Genomic DNA, 27,234 nt, shown 5'->3' on the forward strand with positions numbered 1-27,234 from the left:
CAGCACGCTAAATTAAAAGGGTGCATGTTGAAAAGCAGGCTAGAATGTTGCATGTTTGATAAGAAGTAGCTTTTAATTTTGACATTGTCATTTATTTATGCAAAATGCAATCATTTGAGTATGAACAATTTCATGTGATCACCATTGCCTGGGTGTGACAATGCAAACATACTCAAATTAAGTGAGTCAACATATCTTGCAGTAACTGCACAGGACAAGCGTTTGACGTGCAGACCGTTTAAAGTTTCCTTCTTCAGACCGCGTTACCTGGAGATCACATGTAGGAAACCAGACTTGACACAGCTGTAGTTTGACATGCTGGGAAAGCAGTTTGTGAATGCTATTTACATTCAATGTGTGTGATTCGTAACTGAGACTGCTTTCCTACCATGAATGGAATTTTCATTTTGAGCTTTTTATTTTGAAGCCTCTGCCATGTTTTTTTTTTTCTTTTTTAAATCTTGCTACAAGCAGGAACTGACGTTTGGAGTTACATATAGATCTAAATGTAAGTCAAAGTGTGATTTGGCTCACAGGTTTTGTGAGGCCACATGTGCAGTAACATACAAGTTTTACTGTTTAATGTAAATCCAGGAACCTTTGAGTTCAGACTGTATGGTTAAGATCCAGGAAGTTAAATGACATCTAAGTACATTCAATTGCCTGAGCCATAACTTGATAGCGTGATTGTGCTGAAATGTTTATCAGACCGAAAGCAGCATTGTGATAGGAACTTGAACGATTTAAAAAAAAAAAAAAAAGGCTCAAATTTGTCCCCTAACCAGTTTAGAGAAGGTTTGACGTTAGTCTTGTTAATACTTTCTCATGCCTAACTCAATTGCTTTTCTATGAAGACATTAAAAGGTGTGTCTGGTCATGTCTATGCATGATATCACTGCAGATTGCAAAACAAGCAGCAACATGAGATGAGCGTAATGTTTGTTCTCTCCATATTAGGTAATGTGGCTTCAGTCAGCGTGAACCAGTTTTGCAGTATTTTTGCTTTCTTGAGACTCCTGAAAACTCACACTGAATGAATAAGTTAAACGACTGAGAAACTTCAGGCCTGCGTGTGTGCATGTGTGTTGCCAAGACATCATTTTCTGGGTCAAAGATCTTCCCGTAGCACAGACGGTATTTGTTTGTTGTGTCCTGTCACTATCCATAAAATGATTTCTTTGTCAGCGTTGGAGGTTTAGCGAAGTGAACTCAAGTGGGATAGTAAACAAAGCTTCTGGCAGTGTCAAAGGTGTGGTTGAGTTCCTTATTTTGAGGTTAGGAAGCTAGACGCTTTCATGTTCTTGTTTTTGGAGCTCTGTTGGTTTGTGTAGCTCTGCTGCGTTACAATAAATTGTTAAAGAATAAGACAAACATTTGTATTTGTGCTGAAAGAATGATTTATTAGAATATTTATCAAATATGTTTCTCATGTGACGCTGTACTTTGACAAACTGAATTGGGTGAATGCAGTTTATGGAGTTTATATTTAGGAAGGGATTTTTCATTTTAGCCAAAAATACACTTCCTGGCTCACAACTCAGCCTTAGGTCACCCTGAGCAGGCAGACAGCTGTTTTCAATCAGTTTGAGTCTTAATATAGACTTGCATATTTTTCCTGTTGATTAGTTTGGCGTGATAATATTATGTTCTACAAATAACAGAGCTATGGCCACATACCCAAAAAGTAAGTAGATAGATAGATAGATAGATATAGTAAAACTCAATTCACGTACCTTTAATTTCTCACAGTTGCCACTACAGCAATGACTACGAGTGTGTTTTAATAAGTTCACCAAGTTGACAGTCAATGTTTTTCATTGTCATGTAAAAATGTAGCCTAATGTTTTGTAAAAACACAACCCAGTCATATATTTTAGAAGAAAAATTACATTTAGAATGGCGTTAAAAGAGGTTAAAATGCCGTTTTTTCTTTCAAGTCACCCTGTTTACCTCATGGAGGTTTTGTGACAGCTTGCCTTACCTGTCCTAAATACTGCACACTACTGCTGTGTGTGTGCTTTGTGCTATTCAGGTGTTCACCTTCTCCATATCACTTTCACACATGATTTTAAGGCTCCCACCCCTCCCAAAGGTCTTTTGTGTCCTCTTCTTTTAAGGGCTCGTTCCCCTCTGGGCGTGATGATGAGATGATGTGCGCAGGCCAACACTCTGATCTGATTTATGTCTAGTACAACTAACCAGGTGACGGGTCCTAACAGGTGCTGCTTTGGCCCTTAGGGAACTTGTAATGGTAGCATGAATTATGACACCAAAAAGGCATAGCTCTAGGATGACAAGGCATTATTATTCATGAAATACCCATTGGGGAAAAAATGCAAAAAATGTGAGGATATTTTTTTTTGTGCCTCTTTTTCACGCCAGGCAATGAAATTGTACACAGTACGAGTTACATTCTCCGATGTGTTTCAGCTGCCAGGTTATGTCCTTAAAGGGAAATCTTCTCCATGAAAACCAGTAATAAAAGAGAAAGTTATTCAAGTACAAAGAATGGTTACGGATCTCATGTCAGACCCTTAGTTGGTTAGAAAACCGTAGCTTTTTGGGTTTAGATGTTTTTGAAGTTATTTGCTAAAAAATGTGCTTCCATATTTCATTTTCTTGTAATTAAAACATACAGTGTGTGACATATAATGGTTGTGGGTTAGGCTTTAATGCCATATTTTTGTGTCAGCCTGTTGGCTCGGGTAGAGATTAAATGTTTCTTACATGATTTGTGGTTTTTCAGACTTGCCCGATCTGACAGGCACAGTGACAGATTCACTGCTGTTGACAGAGTTGCAGTGATTTTGTCTCTCTCTCTCACACACACACACACACACACACACACACACACACACACACACACACACACACATGCTAGAAAAGCATATTTTGCAAACATTCCAGTTTCCTCAAAAATCAGTCTAATGAATTTTATGAAGCGCTAAATCGTAACATGTCACTTGATTTAACCTCAATCTCACTTCCAATAAATGTTTGCCGCTTCAGTCTTTTAGGGGAAAAGGAATGCATGACAGGCAGGGCTTAAACCAGTGAAACTTAATAGTGCGTGAACTACATTACTTGCACCAAGTAAGTTTTGCTCAATTAAGTCCTACTTTCTTACTAATTTCCATGTACAAAATTCACATAAAATAGCACATTTGGCCCAAACGGTGATGTAGGTTGTGTCTCATTTAGCCAAAAAGGATGGCGGTGCAAAAAAGAAAATCAAACTGTTGCCAGTGAATTGAAGCTGATCTCTAACAAGTCTCTGGCAGTGCAGGGTATGCCTTTTATTAACTCCCTTCGCAGGCTTAGTACACTCATTCTGTTACACACCACACTTGGGATTAAAACAAGTTTTTAGCAAGATGTGAATGCAGATGGGGTATTTCATCCCTCATCTGTCGATCCTTACAGCCCTAAACCCCAGGAATGAAAAATTTGACCAGTCTTTCTATTAGAAAAAGAGTGGTGCATTTATAAAAATGCTTCTTTGTTGGATCATGTGTAGACGAAAGTGTGATTATAAATAACATAATAGCCCCAAAGTGAAGCTTCAGAATATTGATTTGAGATTGGTATGTGTTGTTCTGTTTCTAGGTACATCATGAACACCAACTACAATGTCACCCTGGATGGCCCCGCCCCTTGGGGCTTCAGACTGCAGGGAGGGAAGGACTTCTGTCTGCCCCTCACCATCTCACGGGTGAGTGGGACGCGCGCGCGCGCACACACACACACACACACACACACACACACACACACACACACAAGTTATGCATGCTTCACTTCATGACAGTCACTTCAGAGGAATGCTGGTCATTCCTATTATGCCATTTGCCTTGTCACTGACAAAAGTGTGTGTGTCATTTGTCTCATATGTGGCACTCAGTGCTGCATTTAGACACTTTTGTTAACACTTCATGCCCCTGTCACTGTATCTCCAATGACCTTTACATGCGTCACAGCAAGGTCATGGCTATTGTGAAAATAATGTGACGGGACATTATTTTCACAACATTTGTCAATTGGAAAAAGTCCCTTGAACCTCACGTGGTTGCTCTGGAAAGATTTGGGGGACGCGGCGTATAGGTGTTAACGGCTGATGAGCGATAGTGCTAAGTGTGCTGACCTTTGCTGACCGTCTGCTGTGGACGCATAAGAACCTGTCTTCAAATGTCTTAACTGAGTGAAACTCTAGAAAGCCACAATGGATCTGTAATAACTATTTAGGACTCGAAGTCACATAAATTCTGAAGTTGAGTGGCCGTATCCTTTCAAGTCCTGAGCTGGCTGATGGATGGCCCGCTGTTTAAAAAGTATGATTGTTTATGAGGTCTGGGCCTCAGCCTACACACAGACATACTGTTTAGGTACACAGTGTGAGAGGATTGTGTGCAAATTGCTGTGGTTGCTGCAAAAATTAAAGGAAGCCTTCAGTGCAGCTCACTGTTTGCAAAGTCAGAATCTATTTCTTCCCAAGGACATCTGAGTTGTCTTTATTATAGTAGCCTTTGCTGTTGTAAAGTAGGATGATAAGGAAGCAACTTGTCCTCTGTGTTTTGAGTGCAGCTGTGCTTCTGTGGGCAGTATCATTTAGTTCCCACTATATCCTGTTTTGAAACTGTAATCTCAACTCTATGACAAAGGTCAGTCACTTTGTTTATTTGTTAGTGGCAGGATCAGTTACAGAACTTTGAATATCATGTGAGGAGAGAAATGACTTTTCTTCTGTGTTTGACAATGTAACTCTGAGAGCATTTAAAAGGCCAGCATAGCTTCCCCGTCTATTTTTAGGTTTTGCAGCTATGATAATAACGGCATGCAGGACATAACGGCGTTGTTGTCAGCAAACCTTCTTGTCATCACATCTTATAGTACAAAACGCATCCACACAATAGCATTTTTCTGTCTATCCGCCGGAGAAGCGCCCGATAAGACATCGTGAACGCTTCCTGACCATCCAGCGTAGATGTCAGTGAAACTGTTGGGAAGACAACGTTGGAGAAACGTGAACATTCACACTAGAGAACGTTTGCTGTCGCATTTTATTTGTAGTGTGAACAAGCAGACAAAAAAACGGATTTGATCCAAAAATCGGAATTGAGCATTAAGACCTGCAGTGTGAATGTACCCTTAGTGTCATTCCTGTGACACATTTTTGTCCCACCACATGACCAGTGAATGGCTTAGATTCTTTTTTTGTTATTTTTAAGGCACCAGGAATAAGCTTAATCCTCTTCTTTGATTATCTTAGTCAGAATCTTGTGGTCACAAATGGCACTGCCTATAAATGATTGTGTGTACGGTAGTAGAGCGGTATGCCATCCGTAAAATTGTCAGAGCTATCAGCTCAGTTTCCAGGTTAGTAAAGGTCACTGTTAAGTTGGTAGGCAGTACATATGTTGAAACATCTGCCAACAGTTTAATCATTACTTCAGTTCCTTCATTAGATGAGTGATGAGAAAATTGCGTTGACCTTGAGCTCATTTTAAGGTTCATTACAGATCCACAATGTTAAACAGACTTAATTTGGAGTGAGACTTACTTTGTTGACATCACATTATAGCGTGCATGTATTTTTGCTTGAATGGATGAGATTGCTGTGGAATAATGATGTAATCACTTTACATATGTTTACCATATGCACATAATTCAAAGATTATACAAAGAAAATGAGGGTGGTCACAAGAACACAGCAGCCTGTTGTTCTGATGCCTTTTTGAAATTTTGCTCTTTGAATGAGTGTTGAAAAGATATATGCTCTACATGAACATTTTCTGTTTTTTAAAAAAGGCAGGATTGATGTGCACCTCAGGTGTTAGAAAAATTTGAGTGAGTGGATATGTAATTGTTTACGTAACCTTCCAACAAGGCTGCGCACTGTGAAGAGTGGATCACTTAATACTGTATGGCTGATTTATGGAGCAGGGATCCAGTTGTGCATATTACTTGTGTGCGTGTCTCTGTTTCTCCATCCATGGCAGTCTGTGTTTGTTCACTTTTTAGGCATATCTTCACAGGCTTTTGAATCTTTAAAAGACAGAAGAAAAGTGCAATTATATCATTACTGTCTAAATGTGTTGAGTCACCACTCATTGCTTTATTCTTTGCTTCCAAGGACCCAGACTTTTTTGTATTTTTTTTTTTTCAAAGTAGTCTTGATCAATAGTTCTTCAGGCTTTCTGAAGGTTTTTCAAAGGTTTCCTTTGGACATTGGCTGCTTTTCCACCCATTTTCAACTCAGTCCTTGTATCTAAACATTTTTACAGGAATATTTGGGGTTTTTTCCCAATTTGTTGAACCACTTAACACTGACCTATGGAGTGAGGAGTGAATTAATCTTGTGTCTACATATAACAGGCAACTTGGCAGTGCATTTTAAATTGTATCTTTGGGTACTTTATTGCTAGCATCCAGATCATCGGTGTATATATGAAGAGATCTGGAGAGAGGTACAACAGTTAGTGTCTACAGCCATCTGTAAAACACAGTGGAAGTACACATTTTGATCCACAGTGTAATACCATCTGGAAAACATTTGATTGGCAATGGCTTCATTCTTCAGCACGACAAGGATCCCAAACACACTACCAGTGCAGTGAAAGCACACCTGGGGCCCGTTCTTCGTACGTCGCTTACTACATCCAAGATCAAATGACACATCCAAGATCAAATCATCGCGCTAACCGTGAGCTCGCTAATCCGGTTCCCCGAACACACCTGCTGTTGACGATTACTACAGCTGGACGCAGGAATGTGACATCACTGGGTGTCGTAAAAGGGGCTACGCATCGATAGTAGAAACATTGATCGGCAACCCGCTGATTGGTCGGCGAAAATGTCGAAGGGGCGTGCTCGGTATTTTCCGGCAGCAGAGCAAGAACTCATGAGTGAGGGATTTCAGGAGTTTCAGAGTTTAATTAAAACGCAAGAGAACACTGCAAAGGCTGCAAAAGCAAGGAGAGAGGGCTGGCAGAAAGTTGCTGACAAATCAAACTCGTAGGTAATTTAATAATAATAATAATAATGGATTGGATTTATATAGCGCTTTCCAAGGCACCCAAAGCGCTTTACGATACCACTATTCATTCACTCCCACATTCACACACTGGTGGAGGCAGCTACGGTTGTAGCCAGGCTGCCATATCGCGCCATCGGCCCCTCTGGCCAACACCAGTAGGCGGTAGGGTAGATCTATCATATGACACTATATTGTCCAATATCATATGGCATTATATTATATTATAATATGTTATATTATATCCCCTTTCACATTAGAGCCACAACAGGACCCACAAGAAAATGGGAACAAGTAAAAGTGGAATACAGGAGTATTCTACAGAATGGTAATATTTATCTCTTAGATTGCTTTTCGTCTCTTGGCAAGGTAATACTGGCCTGTAATACTCTGTTAGTTTGTTCATAACAGCAACCAAGAAAAGGGCAGAGGAAAAAAAGACAGGTGGTGGTCCTGCACCCCCTCGTCAACAAGTTGGTTAAGTAAATAATACCCTCACGGGAATATCGATATCTCTCTATGAGCACACTGTCGCGCTGAGGTAAAGGATCCTGTCTGTCCCGCAATATACGCTGAATTCTGAGGACTCTCCTTATCAATCTTGCACCTTCCGCAATGGGTTGGTCGCGTATACGGACAGGACATGGCTGCGACAGGCTTCCCAAATCCACCTTCACTTTTATAGCCGTGGTCTCTCATCTTGATTACACGAAGTAATTTACAATTACTACTCTGAAATATGAATTACATCTGTAATAATCACATACATGTAATAGAATGTTAATAGTTCATTTCCCTTTTTTAGGAAATGACCTGTATGTATCTGTGTGACATCAATAAAAGGATCAAGTGCTGCATTACCTTTAGTTACATTGATAATATTTATTTATGGTGAAACAGTGGAAAAATATCGCTGTTGCTTTCGTATAAATGAAGCGGACATACCTGCGTGGCCGCGATCTAATCCTGTTTACATAAAGTAAACCTGCTCCCGAGCAGGTTTACGCTTACGGCTCTGTTGCTATGACAGCAAGTCCCGGATGAGCTTCGGGGAACCGACTGATCCAGGATCACGCGAAATCGTCAACAATCTAATCCGGCTAACCTACTTAGCGAGGTACGAAGAACGGGCCCCTGGATAGACAAACACACAGTGGAACACTATCAGTCATTGACTGGCTTCCTCAGTGTGGGATCATCCTGACAGAGAACGGAACGTAAGGCAGCCAATATCCAAAGAAGAGCTTTGAATGTCCTTCAAGAAGCCTGGAGAGCTATTCCTGAAGACTACTTAAAGACATGACAAGGAAGCTTGACTAAGTGAGTTCAGGCTGTGTTGAAGAATATATGACTTTCAAGCTTATTAGAACAATCTCAAATTTTTGCCTCTTATTGTATATTCATGTATGTTTATGTGTGTTTCAATACATTGCTGCACTTATTTCTCATTTTCCTAACAGAATATAAAAAAACAGGAAGGTTGACTCAAGACTTTTGCACAGTACTGTAATTCTGTTACGCATGTCTGCATCTATCATGCCTGCTTGCTGGGTCATTTGAGGGTCACCACAATGATTTTTTTTTTCCCCTTTCTTTTTCCTTTCTTTCCCCCCTGACCCCTCACTTCCTCCTCTTGTTTTGCATGTTTTTTGTTATTGTTGTTTTAGTGGGTTGTGATGCTTTAAGGGAAAATAATAGAAACTCATTTTGGCCCTGTGTTTACTTTGAGCGTTTCCACCCCAGCCAAGAGTACGTGTATTGTCAAGCACCACTGGCATATCACATTTATGTTTTTGTTATGGTAATGCTACTTTGACACTGAAAGGAGCAGAATCTGATGGCGTAGTATATCTGGGCAAAAACTTCAACAACACAGTAGGTACATTTTACAGTTTGTGCAGTCACGTTAGGGAGGGGAAGTTTTCTTATGGTACGATAATACTGTTCATGTATTAATAGAAAACTCCCCATCGAGTAATATATGAACGTTCGTGTTTTGAGTCTTCAGTAAGAAACTGTGAAACTATTGCTCTTTTTGCAAGTATTGTGAATATTTTTGGTTTCCAGCACCCTTCACTGCGCTCTTTAATTTAACTTTAAACATGTTCTTCACTCGCCAAACATTCCTCTTCACAAACATTTTTCTTAGCCACTTTAAAAATCCAGTGTTTCAAAGGCTAACCAAAACTGCAGTTTAACTGCATCATACTTGTCACACCTCTATAAAACATTGTGAAATGGTGAGCATAAGCTCCAGTGACAAAGAGCTGCTTAAAATGTTTTCTCTGGAGTCAAAAGAAGAAACATTTCTCAACTAAAATGCAGGTGGTTCAGAAAAGACACTTATTTGAGGGTGTTGTATTATTTTTGGCCACATAAGGATCAACTTTAGATATTGTTCTCAAAATGTTCATGTGAACTTGTCATGGCATATTTACAGCAACTGTTGAAGTCCAAGTAACAGGAAAAAAAACAATTCTCCTGGTTGCATAGTATGCAACCAGGAGAATTGTTTTGTTTTTTTTTTTTTTTTTTGTTATTGCTACACAGTATTTGAATCTTGTTAAGCTCTTTGGATAAAGGATATTCTTGCTGTCTGACTATAAGCCATAATTTATGGCTCAGCCCAGGCCCAGAAAACATAAAAGCAAGCATTTCAGGAAACCATTGAGACCGATAGCTTGTGGCCTTTGTTGCAAAGCACTAAACATTGTTTTGCATTTTTTCTATGTATAAAATCTCTTGAGCTTTATTACATAGAAACTAAAATGTAGAAAGCAATTAAATCTACCCAATATCGCTCAGTTTCATGATAAATACATGAACCTAAATGCTACAAAGTTCTTTTAACATTATGTGCTATATGCTGTTGTGTTTTCTGTCAGTCCTATTCCAGTGAATGTGAAATCTCTATAATGCCTTGGGGGAATTTCTTCATATTTGGAACTAGTTTCTACTTGAACTTGAAGTTAAATCAGAATTTCGCAGTCAAACCATTTTTCTTGGCCGTCCTTGAAACTTTTATACACTAAAATGCTGAACAGTAAACTGGTAACGTTTTAAAAAGTCCAAGCTTAACTTGCACTGTGGTATTATAGCTCATGCAAAACCACATTTCCTGCCATTACTCAATGTTATGATTCAGCAACAGAGAAGCAGATTGTGACCATATTTCACATTTATTTGGATACTTAATGGGTGACACGAGTCTTTGGTCCCCACATATATACATATAACTGCAAGGTCTTAATTCTGGTTTAAACAGTCTTTCAATATGTGCCTGTTCAGGTTACATATGGGTTTGTTGGAAACCGTTATTTGTAGTATGTGTTTGATCTCTCCGGTGTCTGTCTTGAGTTGTATTGCGAGCATCTGCTTCCAGTCTCCCTAACGTTACATGGCAAAGCTATAAAGGATAACTAAGCTGTCACTTGATTTTGATTTAGATCACTCACACTTTTTTGGATAAAGTATATTTAAAAGTAAATCTACTTCTTTGATTTGACTTGCCAGTTTCCATGAACTAGAATAAGCACATATGCAATAAATGTATTGAAATGTTAGGTGACTACACATTTTTAATTTTAATTTTATTTTTTTGCCAATTCTGCCATTAATGCGTTAATGTAGCAGAGCAGTAGGTAAAAACTGAAAATGACCGTGCCACTTAGTTCAATAAAAGTCCAAAAAAATCCCCTTTTTATTAATTCATGTAAGAGTTGCACAAATCATAGATAAAGGTAGAAACGGGCACTTGGCTTAATCCTCACCATGTCTAAAAGCCTTTTCATATCATCTGGCTCAGCAGTGTTAGTCAGCCGGGTTTGTTTTTGACCTGACTGGAGAGCATTCAGTATTCAGTGCAGGGTTGGTACTGCTTTGTGTGTTTTGTTTGCGTTGCCATGGCGATTTGACTAAGACCTCCTTGTAGGTCTGCTTGGCATCTCGTGCTTTCTAGCAGCCAGACTGATGCAGAGCGAGACCGGGGTCAAACCATGACAACCGCTTTCTACCTCTGTTCAAGTGCCCTTAATTGGGATGTTTGGCTTAAAGGAGAAAGAGTAGCTACAATGTGGTCCCCTCCCAATGTATGCTTCCTCTCCAATGATGCATACTCTTCCGCTTTACTGTTTGAACAGTTTGTGCAAGGTGTTGCAGGTGTGCCATCTTATTAAAGATGACGTCTTGACAATGAGCTGTACTGTACGTGTTAGTTCAGCAGGTTGCTGCACACTGTGCTGTCAAATAGAAGAGACTGTGCTGTAAATATTTACCTTTTGGGGAGCTTTAAAAGTAAAAAATTTTTATGTGGAATTGTTTTCTATCACTCCTATGGACTGTTAACCTTAGGGCTGTATTGTATTTTTGGCATCTTTTCAAATAAAATCTCAAACATGTATTTAGGCTCTTTAAGGTTTTCTATTTGGTGTTCCCAAATCTACAGAAGGAGGTCGACACACTGTATTATTTGCAGGAAAGAATAACACAGGAGTTTGAAAGCATGCTCGTCTAAGGCCACTTTAATAGTAAGTACCAGTAAGAGGAGGTCAGTTTGCTTCATCATGTGCGTTTGTGATGGTATAATTTTAGGTCTGGTCTTTTCCATATAAGGTACTCTATCTTACACTATCCTATAGAGACGTGACATTCATCTCGCAAGCCTGCCAGCTCTTACCACAAGACACTTCCTCCAACATGACTTCCCAGATGAAAAATGACCGCAACCTTCTTCCTTACTCCATAATTTCCTTAAAGCCAGGAAACTAGACACTGACCAGCCAGGGGGATGATTGCTAACCCCATAAAATTGGAGTGTGATCTTAAATGCGTTGTATTATCATAAACACACCCAGTTTATTCAATTTATTATTGACAGAAGAAGTGCCTTCCTCTTCTTCTAGGAAGAGTTTTGCCTGAACTTAAGAAAAAAAAAAAGTGGTGTAACAATGAAATCATAAATCAGTGGTATAAAAATACAGCATTGAGTTTAGTAAAGAATCCAAGAGTATTAAGACATTTGGCACCAACAGACTCCAGAGAGGGAACGCATGTGTCATAAATTTAGCTGTAAAAACAGAATCTCTTTTTTTTTTTTTTTTTTTCCCCCCACCAAAATAAATCTTATAAATGTGTTTTCTTTGTCTTTGTTTGCATATCACTATATTAAGGATACATTAATAATTGTGAACAATTAAATGTGCACTCAATCTTTTAAAAGAAACTTTTTCCCTTTTTTCTTTGTGTCTCTATTTGATTATGACTTTACAATAGATGAAGACACATGGAAGCAATGGACATTTTGGAAACAGTGTTACTTTTTCTTGACTTCTGTTCCACTTGTGAGGTTTCGTAGGTGTCCTTTTTTGGTTTTGGTTTGTTTGAATATAGAGTTCTTAAAATGCTTTTTGTACCAGGAATGAATTTGGCGATCCCTGCACAAATCTGCCATGTATTGGTGAATTTAACTGCAGGCAGGATGTAGTAGTGCTGGAGTTAATACATGTTTAGTTGTAGTGTGGAACAACCAGTTATTATCAGTAACTCCACAGCAGTAAAATCACCAGTGTGGGAGGACCGCTGTAGCGCCACAGTCACACCATTATGCGGCTGGAATCCCATTCATGTAAACAAAGTTGGAAAAAGATGTCATTAACTTGGAAAGCACCAAATTTTTCAGATTTTTTTTACTCCAAGTTATGCTGTGTGAAACCCTTTTGGATGATTTTATAGCAACATTTGAAAAGAGGTTTTTGATTCCACACATTATGTAATATGGCCTGGATAATTGGATTTGGCGTAACACTTTGCTAAAACATGTTGATCTTTTGAGAGAACTGGAGAAGCACAGCCAAAGTTCCTGTTCATTACTTATCTCCGTTCCATCACGAGTGTCTCAGGCCTCTCCATTTATATTTATAGACCACACATGCCAGGGATTCTTACTGTGACGCCTATTTGTTTCGTGGCCACATGGGAAAGACGGTGTTTGAGTGAAGGTTATCTCTCTGCTCTCTACAGACTAAAGCCCATCCGACAACGCATTTCTTTTTCTCAGAATATTACAAGAGCCTGTTTCTTCTTGTCTTGAGGTGCTGCATTTCTGAGAGCTTTCCATGTAAAGAGCAGTAGCAATCGCATCCTTACAAGGAGAGAACTTCCGATCTTGTTTTCCACCCTTTCTCTCTGCCTGACACTCACAGGCACAGGAAAAAAAGAGACTCTGTTTAGTGGAGAGCAATGTCTCACGGTTGTGTGCATTCACAACCCCTCAGCAGCTCTTTGCTGTTGGCTTCCGGAGCTGTGCAGCAGATTTAGACATAGCTGGCAGATGTCAGTAATCTCTGAACAGTGCTTACATCACTTTTATTGCCCCGAAGAGCTACAAGTTACTTTGCTGAAAGTAAATGTGTCACGGGAGACTCAGAGGCACACCTGCCATCATTTACGTAGTCTGGTCTGTGTCATACATTGAGTCAGTTGAAGCTATGATTGTGTTGTGGCTAGTGTAGTGAGCGCTCTGCCTTTTGTTAGTCGTACTTCGCATGTGACAGCGCTATAGTTTTTCCTGGACGCTGGTATGGGTAGATCCATCTAAGCTGGGCATTTGACACTTCCTGCTATTGAACTAGTGGGAAACATGAGGAATGCACAGCTCCAGAGAAATGTGTCGGTCAATTCAAACCACTGTTGTCATTTCCTCATTCTTTCTGCCCCCCTCTTTCCCACTGTTTCCCCCTCCTTTTGTTACTATGAGAGCTCACACAATGGCACTTTCATTACGTTCAACTGGCTGCTTTTAGTGTTACTGATAACCTAAAGGTATTATCTAGCAGTGGTGAAAGTAAACACCTTGTTTGTCTTTTTCCCTTTTAAATCAGCTTTAAAATGATTAACTTAAAAGATAACTTGATGTTGAGAGATGAAAAACACGTGCATTCGGATACATGTAAAATTTATAGGTTAATACGGAGTTTTATGTACAAAGCTGGTACATTTCATTCAATAATCCACTGAATCGATCGACAAAATCCCTTCCTCAGGCTTGACACCCTCTTCGCTTGCTTGTGCTGACACTTTCTGAGTTTTGCTCTTTCACAACATTAAGAGACCTTAGCAAGGCCAGCACAGGATGAGTACGCAGAATCCCTTTTCTGCCTAAACATGGCTGTACAGGTTCTGAGTGTGTTAAGAGTGTGCTGAGTGATTGATGAAGTGTACTCGCCCTTCTAATCACTGATCAGTCACCGCACCAGTCATGTCGTCATCATCATGTTTTTTTGTTTTGTTTTTTTCAATGTTGATTCCAAAAAAGTCCAGCATGATAGCAAGGGATAGAAAACCTAATAAAACTCAATTTAAATAAAAATAAGTGGATACTACTTAAACAGCAGTAGCTGTGTTACACAGCAGGTAAACACGCGGATTGTGTGATGCACCCACAATTTTAATGAATGGAAGGTTGAATCAAGCCAAGAAGTGGAACCAAATAAAATTAACTTCTACAAGAGAGAACACAATCTGTGCATCAGCACCTTTTACCATCACAATAACAAATTACGCAAAAGGGAGAAAAAAAGCCTGGAGGGGCTCCAGGAATGCTTCTGGAAGTCCCTGCCTGACCAGGTGGGGACTCTTATTTTTATTTTTATTTTTTAATTTTTTTTTAATTATTTTTGTTTTTTTTAATGATTAAAATGAAAACTTTCAAACCATATGGTTTTGATTTGTGGTCATTTGTCATTTGGTCATGTGAGTCATCTTTGTGGGAAAGTTTTGGCTTTTTTATGGGCAGATGGTTTTGGGTAGATTTAGAGTCCTCTCGCTGATGTTGTGATGTTGATGCTGTGAGGAGAATAAGATGACTATCTTATCTGACAACGGTTACATAAGACAGGAAGTGGAAAGGAATTCACAATAGTTAGTGATTACAAGGGGAAAAAATGAGCACAGTATACATGCATCATAATTACTGGTTAACATTCTTTCGCAGAGTTGTTTAAACTTAAATGCTATGTGAATAGCATTAATTTGAGTGCATAATGATCATACTTTTCTTACTGGTATTTTTTTTTTCTGCGTCTTTGCAGCTGACTGATGGAGGCAAGGCCACCAAAGCCAAGATGAGTGTTGGAGACATCATTCTGTCAATTAATGGGATTTCCACAGACAGCATGAATCACCTCGAGGCCCAGAACAAGATTAAGGCCTGCACAGGCAATCTCAGCCTCACTCTACAGAGGTAACTGCATGAAAATCACATCACTCACACATCTTGGGACTTCTTCAGGACAACCTATGAATTTCACTTACTTATGTGACTAGACAGACTTCCCTGGGACTCCTGTCAACATTTAGATTTTTATTAATATGCTGTTATAGCTGGTTTAACACAGCTTCAAAAGCACTATGAAGTGATTTTTCCTACTTGTGTGTATTGAAGCAAATTAAAAGTATTTTGACAAAAGTTATAGTAAATATTTTAAGGTACTTTTTGTAGGACAGAAAGGCTGACAACTACAAGAAGCAGCTTGATTTTTAGAACTTTACTTTATTTGTGCTTTATTTAATTAGACATTTTTATTATTTAAAGCAGATAAAGTCTTGCTGTGCTAATTAAAACAGTTCAGTGTTTTTGCATTGAGCTGCAGTAAAATCAGTGGAAACTGGTTTTATTGGCATAATATTTTATTATATTTTTTATTTCAATCATGTAAAAGCCTTATTTATAGTCAACTATAGCATATAATAAATCATTTTATAGACTAACTTGACCTTGAATGCATTGGTATAAACATAAAATAATATACCTAAATAAATAATAATCAGTAATAAAAAAAAGTATTGTTTTATGGCTGGTTCATTACAGAAAAGTTTGTAAACAATAGTCTACAGATTTTTTTTTTTTCTGGCTGGTGTAACGTGTGGCACCAAATCTGCAGGAGGCATCCAGCTTTGTATCTGATCATGCTGAGTTCATCAACTGTTTTTCCACTAATTTCATTAGGAAAGTATAAAATTCTGAGACCCACGAGGATATAAAAGTGTGGTGTTAGTGTTTGTTTTGTTTGCTTTTTTTACCAATATTTTTATTGATTTGTCTCATAAGCTAACAAAAGAAACAGATGAAAACAATATGATCCACAAACTGATAGTTTCCATTCCACACATGGCAAAACACATGACGGTGAAAAAGAAATGCTTAAAAATCACTTAAAAAGCAGCTTTCACGTAGTTCAAAAAGAGTCCATTAATCTTTGAAAACTTCAATTTTTTTGACATTGAGCAACTATTTTCTTTCTTTTTTCCCTCCATATACTTCTTCATTTCTAATGGGTTATCAGTCAGGATGCATGCTGAGGCAGGACGGACACACTATAGACACATTTCCCTGCACAACACATGTTAATCATCCTCTGTTCTCATAGCTGACAGCAAACAAGCCTAACTCTATGGGAAAACACCCATAAACACACATTTGGAGTAGAAATGTACTGATGTTTAGAGGAATAAACTTATAAATAGAGAAAAATGTGGCTTTTCTGCCAAATGCTTGGCAACCATATCGCCACATCAGTGAGGAAAAAGTGGCCTCTATCAGTTTCCTGACTGAACAGTCAAATTTGCTGTTTATCTTAATGGGAGCCATTCAGTTAATCTTCTGGAAGAGGAATGGAGTTGACCAGGGAAAGAATAGAATCCCAGGTTTTATGAAACTACTATGCTAATATAGAAGTGTAGGAACAGCATTAAAATCAGTTTGAATTGTTGTAAATATCTCAATGTACTTATTGAACACAGAATTGCATTTAAAATATACAATACAATTTAATGTAGATAAGTACATTTATTGTAATGATCAAGATATTGGTAAATATATTAGATATCAGCAGATATTTTTGCATCCAGTTTGTGATACAGTAGGGAAAAAGAGGAGGGATTAAAATTAGCAATAGTGAAACTCTGTACTATTTTTATTGGCGAGTCTTTTGTCTGAATGAGATGAAGTGGTGAATCTAACAGTGCATACGAATCCAGCGAAGAGCGACTTTACTGTCACATAAACAAAGAGAGCCAAAGCAAGCACGTACACTTTCCAAACTATAAAATTTGTTGACAGAAAACTTAAGCCTGGTTTGCTTGTACTGTCATTCCATCACCACATCAAAGGAGAAAGGAGCCTCTGTGCTTTAATCGTGGGAAAACTGTCTGAAAATAACCCCGTCCTGCAGCTGTATGTAATCTAGTGCGGGTAATGGATGCGCAATGAAACATCAAACATTGCCATTTCAGAGTATACGTAAATGCACTCAATAAACAAAAGCCTTCCCTTTGCAAATATTACATTACATTACATTACATATGCTGCTTATTACTTATCTTGTTGAGTGACAGAGTATTTGAAATACTCTGTGCTTAAATACATTATTTATAGTGTACAGGGTGCATTATATTGGTTTGTATAAAAACTCTTAAGAATACTACAGTACATAAACCGATTAGTACTTTTATGTTGCTATTTTCTGAAATGCTTCAAACCCAGTGTGCATAACTGACACTTGGTGTGAAGCTTTACAATCTCCAATTATGTGCTACGATTTGATTGACAGTTTTGATCCTTGCTGATAAGACTGTTTGTGCCATAGCAACATTACAAGACTACCAAGAGATGATTAATATGGCAGTTAAAAGATTCCCATATTATGTCACTCTGAAGAATGTGAGCTATGAAAAACAGTTCACATAGAAGATATGTGACCATCCAAATAGCATTATTCATCTGACAACATTTAACAGTGCATTTTCTAGACGGCATATGTGTATTGATTTTCTATCAGGAGTTTGATATGAAAGAATATTATGGTCATTAATATCAAAGTCTAAAAAAATGACACTTTAAGTACGTTTAATCTTGCATGAAAATGGCGGTAAAGTTACTCTGACACGGTGACGCTGCATAGAAAATAGTTTAGTTTCTATTCTGGTAGGAGTGGTCTCTTCTAGGATGACAATGGCTCCCTTCATAAGACACCAGGTGTTACTGAAAGGTTCAGTGACTATGAAAATGATGTCGGTCATATGTTCTGACTGCTTAGAAGCACTCTCAGTCATTTAAAATGCCAAATTCCAGTCATCCAGTAGAATAACACAGACTTCTAAAACCATTGTCAGTGTCTTTTCTGGAAATGTGTAATGGCCCAACATTGTCTTAAGACACTTGTCAGGTATGGCATGCAAACTAATGATGGTGTTTAAAGACGCCAATTCCAAAAAAAGTTGGGATGTAAATGAATATCAGAATGCAGTGATGAATCTTATGAATCTGTATTTTGCTCAAAGTAGAACACAGAAAATGAATGACATATTTAAACTGAGAATATGTAACATTTTTAAGTTTCAAGTTTGAATTTAATGCCATCACAAATGTTGTGACACAACCAAATTTACCACTGTGTAGCATCTCGTCGTCTTTTAAAGGTCTGGAGACCAGTTGCTGGAGTTTTGAGAAAGGAACGTTGTCTCATTCTTGTCTGATAGTCCCGGGTTGTCTTTGTCATATTTTTTTGTTTCATGATGTTTCAATTGGTTTCAGTTGGTGAAAGGTCTGGTTTGCAGGCAGACACCCAGCACCCAAGTTCTTGTCCTACGAAGCCGAGCCATAAAGCCAATAGATGGAATACGTGGTTTAGCACTGTCTTTCTGAAATACGCAAGACCTTCCCTGAACAAGATGTCTGGGAACATGTGATGCTCTAAAACCTGTATATACCTTTCAGTACTGATGGTGCCTTCCCAGATTTACAAACTGCCAACTCCACATGTACTATACGTGCAATAAATAATGAGATTTTTAATCAACAATTTGTATACAGTTTTTTGCTTTTTCATAAAGTTCTGCCGATATATGGCCATCAAATTCAAACCTAACTAGTATATGACCTTTACTGTTACATTTTCTCAGTGGTACATTTTATATCTTTTCTGTTTTGTGAAGAAAATACTGGTTTATGAAATGTAAAAAATCATTTATTGTCCATTCTTCTTTTATTTACACTTAACGGTGTCCCAACCTTTTTGTATAGCTACCAATGTGGAAAAAATAGGTGATCACTGAAGTGAATTTACATAAGGGCCCGGAGGAATTTGAAGTCAAATTGCACGACTTGCTTCTACCACACATACACCGATTTCAATGCATTAATATTATTTTATTGTTGCTAGGTGAGGATAAACATGTTATCATCAGAAAGGAAATGAACCTTGGAAGTGCCCTTCCTATCCTGTTGTTGCGTTATATAGTAAGTCATAACAAATGACTAGGTGAGGGTGAGCTGTCATGGAGTTTCTGGCAAATGGATAAAACCGGTTTTATTTTCCAAGACTGTAGTATGAGAAAAGAAATTTAAGCATCTCTGTTTGCTCATTGTCAGAATGTCATTAATCCGAGTGGAATATATATTATTTAGTTTTGCGGTTTCGTGTTTTGAATTGGAATCACAACCAGGAAGACTCAGTATAATTATATTTAGTTTGGCTGTTTTTGTGGTGAATCCAGTCGCTTCTATGGTTTAGTTTTACTGGCATGCACATTTACACACAAGACAGCATTTGCTGAAAATGGTCATTTTTAATGACCTCAAAACACTGGCTGTCTAAATGTTTCAGACTGAGATCTTCCACATCATCTTTGTTGATGTGCACAGAGTAAACATGAAGAGTGGGCTTGAGTGAATTTTATCCTTTTTTTTTTTTTTTTTTTTTTTTTTTTTTTTTTTTTTTGTTCCAGTTTCATGGAAATCTTGTTGCTGACCAGCTAACATTGGCAGCTGTGGAAAGAAGTCTTAGGAAAGTATGATAATTGATGTTTATTTATTGTCACTGAAATATGCAGCACGGTGTAATAAAACACCATTTCCGAAAGCTTGTGGCAGGGTGCACCTGGTTCCAAAACCTCAAAGATAATACAGATCAGCACAGCCAGCCCCCGTGAACCACTCTTTTTGGATTTTCTTTTCCACATTTAACACTAACAGCGTGAGAATCCTTTTGAAAGGTGTTAATTGTGCAACTGCTATATTAATGATCCGATACAGAAAGTTTGCTGCCCAGAAGAACCGATCATTGTGCTTTTGATTGTTTTCAAAAAGTCAAAAGAAACCAATAAATGGGAGGGAGAAAGTAGAAAATTGCAAAAATATCCTCTTCTAACCAGAATCCTATGAATTTGGCATCACTTTTGCTATCATTAGATTTGTATCTGCAGCCTGTGCTTTAGCTGTGGTCTGTGTTTTTAGCTAAACAGTAGTCACCTGCTAGGCTGCTCTGGAGTCTGTCTGCAGACACATCTATATATAGCCAATGTACACCCAACCTGTCTTACGCTGTTTATATCACAGGGAGATACAGAACAATCCAATGCAGTCCAAAGCCCTCACTTACTGCTGGCTTAGTCAGATGTGGTGTGGTGGTTGGAAGAAACGTAAGAAAGGATGAGGGTTTATTAAATTGCTTGGACACTGCTTTCAAAAAATACATTAACTAGAATCTGTTTATTCTGTTGTGGGTTCAGTGATTCATCCTTAAGGAAAATTCATTTTCCAGCATAAATCAACCTGGTCTGGATGTGACTTGGGTTTGCTGAATATAATCAAACTGAAATCTGAATATCTTGTTATGATGCTGTAGTTCACTTTTTTTGCATATTGCAATTTTCTTGCCAAGACAAGCGCACGCGATCAGTGAGTATCACTTTCACGTGTGGAGGAGCTGTAATATTCAGAGTGATGCACGTGCGAATGGTATGAATGTCCTCTATCAATCTAACACACGTGACAGCTGATACGGACAAGAGCGCAGGGTTCTGGCTCGGCAAATATACACACACCGGACGTGCAGAGACAGGAGATTACTATGTTAGTTGGTATCCACGCAACTGACTAGTTACATGCTGATAAGCTTTACCTCAGTGAGCAGCATGTGTGTGTCACCTATTTAAACCTCCGTCCCCACTCTTGTCTGTTGTAACATTCACTATTTCCTCTTCAGAGATGCGCATTCATATTGAAATATGAAGGGGGAGGGCGCATGGACAGACAGGAAAAGCATTGTGCCAAACACATGCCGAGTTTTGCCATTGACCGGATAAGCTGGCTGCATAAAAACACAAATACAAAAAAAATGTTTTTTCCACCACATCCCCTAATGTCTCATATCTGTTGAACTTAGTTGTTTTCTTTCACTTTTTGTTTTTGTTCATCTTCTTTCTTCCATGTCTGACAAAACACATTGTGATTTCCACATCAGCTACAAAGTTCCAACAGTTTTGCACAAGTTAAACATAACAGGGCAGACTTCGTTCAGCAGAGGTTTTGGAATAATGTAACCTTTTGTATGCATGAATTATCCTCAGCCCTATCTTCCCATGTGTCATATCTGAGCTTTAATCAGACAGATGTTGCTATAGATTCTTTCCAACATCAGAAAATGCATGTGAAACGCGTATGGGGAAAATTAACGGCCACTCCTATGTGAGCAGTTTTTCCTCTCCATCAAAAAGTGGGTATGCGGGTCTGCAGGCTGGTAAGGCACATGTCTGTGTTGAGAAAGCTGTGTCTCTCCATCATTCAGTCAAATGCCATATGCCAGACTGTTTCTCTTGGCCCTCAAAGAGACGCAGGCAGAGTGGAAATACGTCACATTGCTTTGCCCTCAGGCTGATTCCTCCTGTTGCCTCCTCATTCTCGTGTTCTGGATCTGTGGGTGTGTTGGTGTGTGACAGAGTGGGCACACTGAGAACTCTTATGTTGATGAAAACCATGCTCTGCTTTTTTTCCTCTGAAGAAATCTTTTTGGTGTCTAATTTAGAAGTCAACCAGATGTAATATTTATTATTCATCATTTCATTTGGTGCATAATCTAGAATTTTGTGCACATAACACGTAAATCTTTGCCTGTGACACACGATTAGACAAATACTAAAGGTGGAACTATGTCTTCATGAGTATATACAGTAATACAAGTAGTGGTGCTTTGATACAGAAGGAAAACAGTCCAGTAATCTTATATAATATATAAAATAATAGTTAGTTTCCATAAATTATAATGAGAGAATACTTCTCAACAGAAACCAGCTTCATAATGAAAAGTAGAACACAGATAGTTGTCACGATACCCTTGACACTCTTAGGTCTGAATATCTAGTTAAACTGAGCTTAACCAACACATACAGCTGGACTTTGAACCTTAAATACACACTTGTGGGCCCGTTGTGTTACGCAGTGTCTGTCTCTTTGTCGTAGGAGAACAAAAGCAGGTCCAGCTAGGATAGCAGAGGGGCTGAGCGGACCAGATGTTCACGGGACCACCCTGTCAAGTGTTTGTTCAGTTTGCTCTGGGAAAAGGCTGACAGAGTGAATCCGCCCAGCTGCCCCAGTCTGCGACACTGATATCGGATACATGCTGCCTCATTTTAGGCTGGTTTCTGTTTTTCATGGACTGTGCTGTTTGATCTTTAGACCTTTTGCTGTTTTCCTTGGCACAGTGTGGTGTTTCCTTCATAAGCAACTATAGCCTAATGGTGCAATGGAATAGTACACTGGAAAATAAGCATACTGTATATTAACTGTTAAGTGGAAAACCGTCAATGCAAGTAAGGGCACAGATGACATCAACATCTGGTTGAAGGGTGGGGCTCTTTAATAACCTGGTTTTGGCTCAGTTATTGCACTTCAGCACAGTCAGAAAGGAAATGCGTGAATTTGTTGACTATTTTCCTTATAAGGGATGGCAGCGAAAGGAAGCGAGCCAGAGGACATACCATAGCTCCTGGTCCGGAACCAGCCTTGCTGACTCACTGTCTGTCTTTTTTGTTTTATCTTAATGAGGCATAAGAGGCACATTGTCTTCATGTTCAGACCAAATATAGGACACATTGTTAACGAATGCCTCTGTCTGTATTTGAATCTTAAGAGATCACTAAGCGTGTTTTGTGCTTGTCATTATTTATATATGCTGTTACAGTGGTGGTGGCTCAAGATAGCCAAGCATCAAATTATGAAATTAAGAAGGATATGTACAAGTAATCACTTTAGACTGCTCTAAGAGTCTTTGTATGATGTCAGTGAGAGCATATATCCCTCATATGATGATCGCAGCCGTACATCTCTGGTTTATGAGGGACAGCCAATCACAAGAAAGTAATAGAAAGATGCATAAAACAGTTTCTTTCAGACAGAGAATGAGCTGAAGGGCTGCAGCAAGGCTCAGCATAAGATCAGTAAAGACTATTGTGAATTGTAAAACATGCAAGGTTATTGATGTAGACTCTAAAAATGTATATGCGTAAAGAAAAGAGCTTAGTAGGGTCCACTTTTAAAAGCCTTAAATTTACCTAACAAGAGCTTACAATTGGTTAGTTTTGTTTGACGCTAAGAACTGTGCTGGTTATGATATTTGTACATACATGATGCAGATTTCAATGTTTTCCTAAACATCTTGAGAAAAAGAGATTACTCTCTTCTCCCACAGCAGCTAAAATTATGGCAGCTGCTTTGGTCATAAGTACAAATCAAATCTATCCCACACTTCAACAGCAGGCTGCAGAAGAAAACATGCTTTAAATTACAGTGAGTTCACACATACTGCAGGTTTTGCTTGTTGCTTCACTTACACATGATATATATTTGTTGTTAATCACTGTGTTGAATATTTCCTCCTCCAGGCTGCTATTTCTTTGTATCTATTTGAATACATAAAAAGCATGTTTAGGTGCCAAAGACATTATGTTATCACACATTGTGATTATTATCATTAATACCTTTACTCTGAATTGGTGCAAAGTGATCTTTGTTTTTAAAGAATATCGTTTGGGTTTTGAAGAGTTTACAGCTTGGGCAGTAAATTACAAAACTTTTTTTAAATTAAATTTTCCATGCAGCCATTAAGTTTCTACATTTAGGCCTGTATAAAATTCTGTGTAAGCCTTTGTTTAATTAAATTCCCCATGTTATGGTTTATCTCTGCATTAACTCTATTCAGCAGGTACACTGTAACCGCAAACTGTTCTCAAACCGTGTGCTGAAACATGACGTAATCTGATGTGCACTTCCTTAGAAATGTAACAACACACCACATCAACACAGTCTGTTAGAGGGATAAATGTTTGCACTGGCGTCAGCCACGTGCGTAGGCTGCATAATAGGCTCTACATAGAGAAACTCTAAATTAGGGTTTAGCAGTAATCAAATTCAAATTTTATTTGTCACGTACACAGTCATACACAGTACGATATGTAGTGAAATGCTTGGACAACTGCTCGTGACCTAAAGAAAACAAAAAAGGAAAAGGCTATGAATAAGATAGGAAATAAATATGAAAAATTAAAAAGGGTAAATTTAACTAGGAAGGAATAAAATATAAATTAAGGTTAAAAATGAAATAACTGTACAACACAAATTAGAATGAAGGGTAAATTTAACTGGGAGAATAAGATAAAATATATAAATTAAAGTTGAAAATAAAATAACTGTACAACAAAATACACAATATACTGTAGAACTATATAAGAATGTATGAAGAAATATAAATAAATATATACACAATAACAGCAGCTGTACAAGTATTAACCGGAAATGAAGAATATAATGTCCAGTGTTGTGCAATCCACATTATGTCTTGTGCAGTGCAAATATGCTTAAAGTGATTTAAGTGATGAAGTGAAAACAATGTCCAGAATGTCCAGTGTGTGTGTGTGTGTAAGAACTGTATGTGTGGGTCAGTACTGTGTGGTGGTGTGATTGAGAGACCGTATCGCTTGCGGGAAGAAGCTCCTCCTCGGTCTCTCTGTGTTGGTCTTCAGGGAGCGGAATCGCTTTCCTGACCTCAGCAGAGAGAACAGTCTGTTGTTGGGATGGCTGAGGTCCTTCACGATCTTCCTGGCCTTGGTCCAGCACCGCCTGCTGTAGATTGAGTGCAGGTCAGGGAGCTCGGAGCGGATGGTGCGCTCAGCTGACCGCACAACCCTCTGTAGAGCTCGTCTGTCCTGTATGGTGCTGTTCCCGAACCAGGTTAAGATGTTTCCCGCCAGGATGCTCTCTATGGTGCACGAGTAAAAGTTCCTGAGCACCTTGGAGGGTCATATTCAGCTTGTAAATATTCAGTAGCGGTCATATTCATGCTTGTAAATCGCGCTATTTTTAGTGAACTTTATGGTTGAGAGTTGTACATGAGATGTCTATACCGGATGTGCATTTTGCATTAAATTGAAGCATGTGGATAAAGTGCATATGTCTGTTCTTTGAAGTGATTCTCTTTTCCCACCGTGGCCTTTGTTGAAATTGATATTGATTATGCTTTTACACCTTCTCCAGAAATTCTTAGGAAATCCTCTCTAATCCTAAGAACAGGTCTGAGAATAGGGCCTTTGGAAAAAGACAGAGACGTGAAACATAAGACCGGTGTTCGGCAGCTCATAATGAAACCTAATAATTGTCCACAAACAAATTAAGCCCCGACTTGAACCATGTTTTTCTATTACACATTTAGTAGGTCTAGTGAAACCAAGTCAATTGCAAAATGATGCTGAAAAGATGTTTAATGAGCACTGATTAAATAATCTTCTTTCTGTCTTTTCAGGCCCTCTGCTGCCCCTTCTAAAGATGGAGTACCCAAGGTATGAAGGAAAATATTTGCTATATAAAATAGATTAGCTTAAGCTATTTTCATCTCTATTTATTTATGAAATAGTATAGGTTTACATGCAAGTAAGCATCCTCGCTGTGCCCTTCTGAGATTATGTTGATCCACAGTTTTGGTTTGGCATGTCCAATGGCCCAGAGCACCATTTTTAACCTATATGACACAAACAAAGTGTGTGAAAACAGTTTATTTACATGTTGTGCTGTGCTGTTGGGAATGCTGTTTCAGAGTACATGCATGGGATGTTTTGTTGTGAACTTGTTTGTGCATGTTGTTTGTCTTCACTTTCATGCAGGATGAACCTCAAGAAATCATTAAGCCCGTTCCAATCACTCACCCTTCCCCAAGCACCACATACACCAAGCCAATAAGTCAGGCCACTCCTGCATACAACAAGACCGCTCGTCCATTTGGCGGCAGCAGCAGTGGGGCTTCCTCCTCACCGGCTGCTCCTAAAGTCGCTTCTATACCCTCTGAGTCATCTGCTTTTACACCAGCTGCCCCTTCCCAACTGCCGCAACCTCCGTTTCCGCTCAGGTCGAGCCAAGCTGCCACAGACTCTGCTCCAGCCAGTTCAGTTCCCAAACCCAGCCCTGGTCGCTCCACCTTCACGTCCTCATCCACCTCTTCCTCCTCATCCAACTCCTCCTCTCCTGCCAGAATGACAACCACCTCCTCCCATCCTAACGTCCCACAGCCCTCTGTCTATAACACACCTATTAACCTTTACTCCAATGCCAATGCTTGTGAGGTGGCTGTCGGACAGAGGCGAGGTCTTTTGGAGAGCCAGGGAGTGTCAGAGCATGTTAATGGGTATGTACCATTTATCAATCTAAAAGGAACTAAAGGTGGAAACTATTATTTACAAATATAAACACAATATGTGCTTCAGTAAACCACAGACATCGTAGTGTCTCAAATTTCCTAAAATATTGCCTTGAATGAATATGAAATATCTTAATCTGATTTTCCGCTCTTACCTCACTGGCAGCGGGAGCTCGTTTACACTTTACAGCTGTCGAACAGATACTCTATCTAAACTGCAGTACTTGCATCAACATTTGTTTTTAATTAGCTTAAATCCTTGCAGCTATGTACTTCTAAAGACCACAGAGGAAGCAGTTTGGCTGGATTGGTCTTCATCAGCAGGTTTTTGGATCAGTAGCCGGGCTACAGTAGCCTGATCTACGTTTACCACTCATTATTTTTTTCTGTCAAGTGAAAAAATATGTCATAGCGATGTGATTTATGTTACCAGAGTGCATACATTGGTGAATTTATTTTTTAGTATATAAACTATGGAAAATAACACACATTGAGGGCCATGATACTGAAGTACAAAATCCTTTACATGTAAAACTGCTTTCTTTACCATCTCGTCAGTCTTTTCTTTGCCTGCAATCTTGGACTGTTGGCCTCTAGAAGGTGTGTGTGTGTGTGTGTGTGTTAACCTGCATGTCTTCTTGTTGTGGTTTCTGTGGTTTCCTCAATGCACATTCTCTCAGAAGGGTGTTT

At 38.8% G+C, this 27,234-nt stretch overlaps 1 protein-coding gene across 4 annotated transcripts in view; it reads left to right on the plus strand.

Moving 5' to 3' along the window:
- Nucleotides 1-27,234, plus strand: part of pdlim5b (PDZ and LIM domain 5b) — a 38,428-nt gene that overhangs the window by 611 nt on the left and 10,583 nt on the right. For 2 of the 4 annotated variants that reach the window (XM_076886501.1, XM_076886502.1), the window contains exons 1-4: nt 490-508; nt 3,607-3,712; nt 15,115-15,266; nt 25,657-25,693. In XM_076886501.1, the coding sequence (XP_076742616.1) occupies nt 507-508; nt 3,607-3,712; nt 15,115-15,266; nt 25,657-25,693 (297 nt within the window). In that variant the 5' untranslated portion in view covers nt 490-506. Of the gene's footprint in view, nt 1-489; nt 509-3,606; nt 3,713-15,114; nt 15,267-25,656; nt 25,694-26,014; nt 26,533-27,234 lie in introns of those variants that run through there. The other 2 variants (XM_076886500.1, XM_004538080.3) reach the window with 2 other exon arrangements.

This window comes from Maylandia zebra, linkage group LG7 (assembly GCF_041146795.1).
Source record: "Maylandia zebra isolate NMK-2024a linkage group LG7, Mzebra_GT3a, whole genome shotgun sequence".
NCBI lineage: Eukaryota > Metazoa > Chordata > Actinopteri > Cichliformes > Cichlidae > Maylandia > Maylandia zebra.